The 1,628-nt window shown below is 42.8% G+C and overlaps 1 protein-coding gene across 1 annotated transcript in view; it reads left to right on the top strand.

Moving 5' to 3' along the window:
* The window catches only part of LOC101848888 (dehydrogenase/reductase SDR family member 11), a gene marked incomplete at its 5' end in the record, with an annotated part of 18,805 nt that overhangs the window by 3,956 nt on the left and 13,221 nt on the right, over positions 1-1,628 (top strand). The window contains 1 exon segment of the mRNA XM_005098737.2: positions 594-809. Within this exon segment, the coding sequence (XP_005098794.2) occupies positions 594-809 (216 nt within the window).

Here is a 1,628-nt window from a genome sequence, read left to right as displayed (position 1 = left end):
ATTTAATAATAATAATAATAATAATAATAATAGATACAGCATTTGCTTAGCCCAAATTCCCGCTAAACAGCAAGTTCTATATACGCTTTACGATCTATAATATTACCCCAACAGATCTGATAGCATTCTGAAACAATCTCAACTTCCTGTCAAGCATACAACAACGCAAGCTGATATTTCACAGGCGTATTACATAAATAATAAATAACATTTGTATACAAGGCAAATTCCCGCTCAGCAACAAACTATATGCGCTTTACTATCTATATTTGACAACATTATACTGACAAATACTGACCTAACTGTGTTGGTATTATGTCCCGTAAAACTCGTTCTAAAACATTAACGTACTGACAATTAATACTGACTTAATTGTGTTGCAAGTGCCGTAGAACTCTTACTAAAACACCAACGTGCTGACAAAGACTGACCTAGATCTAATTGTGTTGCAAGTTCCGTAAAACTGTTACTTAAACAAACTTCTTTTCTTTCTTTCTTTTTTTCTCTCTTTTTCTTTCTTTCTTTCTTTTTTTCTCTCTTTTTCTTTCTTTCTTTCTTTTTCTTTTTTACCTTTTTTTTTGCAACCCCTGCAGGTGAAAGTGGCGGAGTTCCGTGTAACCGGCTACAGCGGGTCCCTGGTGCCCATGACGTGTGACTCCGGCTCGTGCGACAACGTGAGCAGCCTGTTCGCGTCCATCGAGTCAGACCCGGACATTGAGGGCGTGGACGTGTGCATCAACAACTCCACCTTGGCGCTGGGCGAGTCCTTCCTCAACGGGGACTTCCTCGCCTGGAAACACATGTTCGACGTATGAAAATGGATGTTGTGGTTTTTAGTTTCAGTAAGGTTTTCTTTACGGCTCTTAAGGTCATATGAGCGCCAAGGGGTGGATGTCTACAGAGAAATCCAAACGGGGAATCTGGCTTACTCTGCTCACCTCTCTAGCCTCAACAGCACAAAGTCTACTTCGACTATCAAGGCACCCCGGAAATAACAGTTCACACGGGAGTGACAAACATACAAGAGAAGTAGAGGAAAATGACGATAGTAAGGGGGAGGAAAGAAAAAGCAGCAGTTCCTTCTATGTTGTTCCAGCACAGTATGAGCGTGACATTGATAAATCAGTCCATTTAGAATTCTACTGGGAATTCATTTGGGAATGGCCTAAAGACAATTTCCGTCTGTAGCACTGCCCTGGTTTGGGGGGGGGGGGGGTGTTGTGCTTAATTTAAAAGTACTGTATAATCTAGACTATGATCCAATTGCAACTTCCATGTGTGTAGTTCTTTGGTTAAGTTATGTTTTCGAACTGTTTGTTTTGTCTCAGCACCGTAAGTCGGCACTGCCCGTCCCCAGTCCTCTCTTTTTTCCGTAGGTGCGTTACGCCCCCATTGACCCAATTTGGGCCATTTAGGAGGTGGGCTCCGACCTTGCTTCTGTCAGGGTCAACCTGGTCTGAGCGGGATACAACGTCCCAGCAGAAAGACTGAGATTAAATGTATTCTATTTTTAAAAAATCCCCACACGCGAATCAAAAGTCTTCTGTTCTCTCTCTCTCTCTGTCTCTCTCTCTCTCTCTCTCTTCCTCTCTCTCTCTCTATCTCTCTCTCCCTCCCCCCCCCTCTCT

This window comes from Aplysia californica, unplaced genomic scaffold, assembly GCF_000002075.1.
Source record: "Aplysia californica isolate F4 #8 unplaced genomic scaffold, AplCal3.0 scaffold00192, whole genome shotgun sequence".
NCBI lineage: Eukaryota > Metazoa > Mollusca > Gastropoda > Aplysiida > Aplysiidae > Aplysia > Aplysia californica.
Note: the sequence above shows the minus strand (reverse complement) of the source record. Positions and strands in the feature narration are given on the sequence as shown.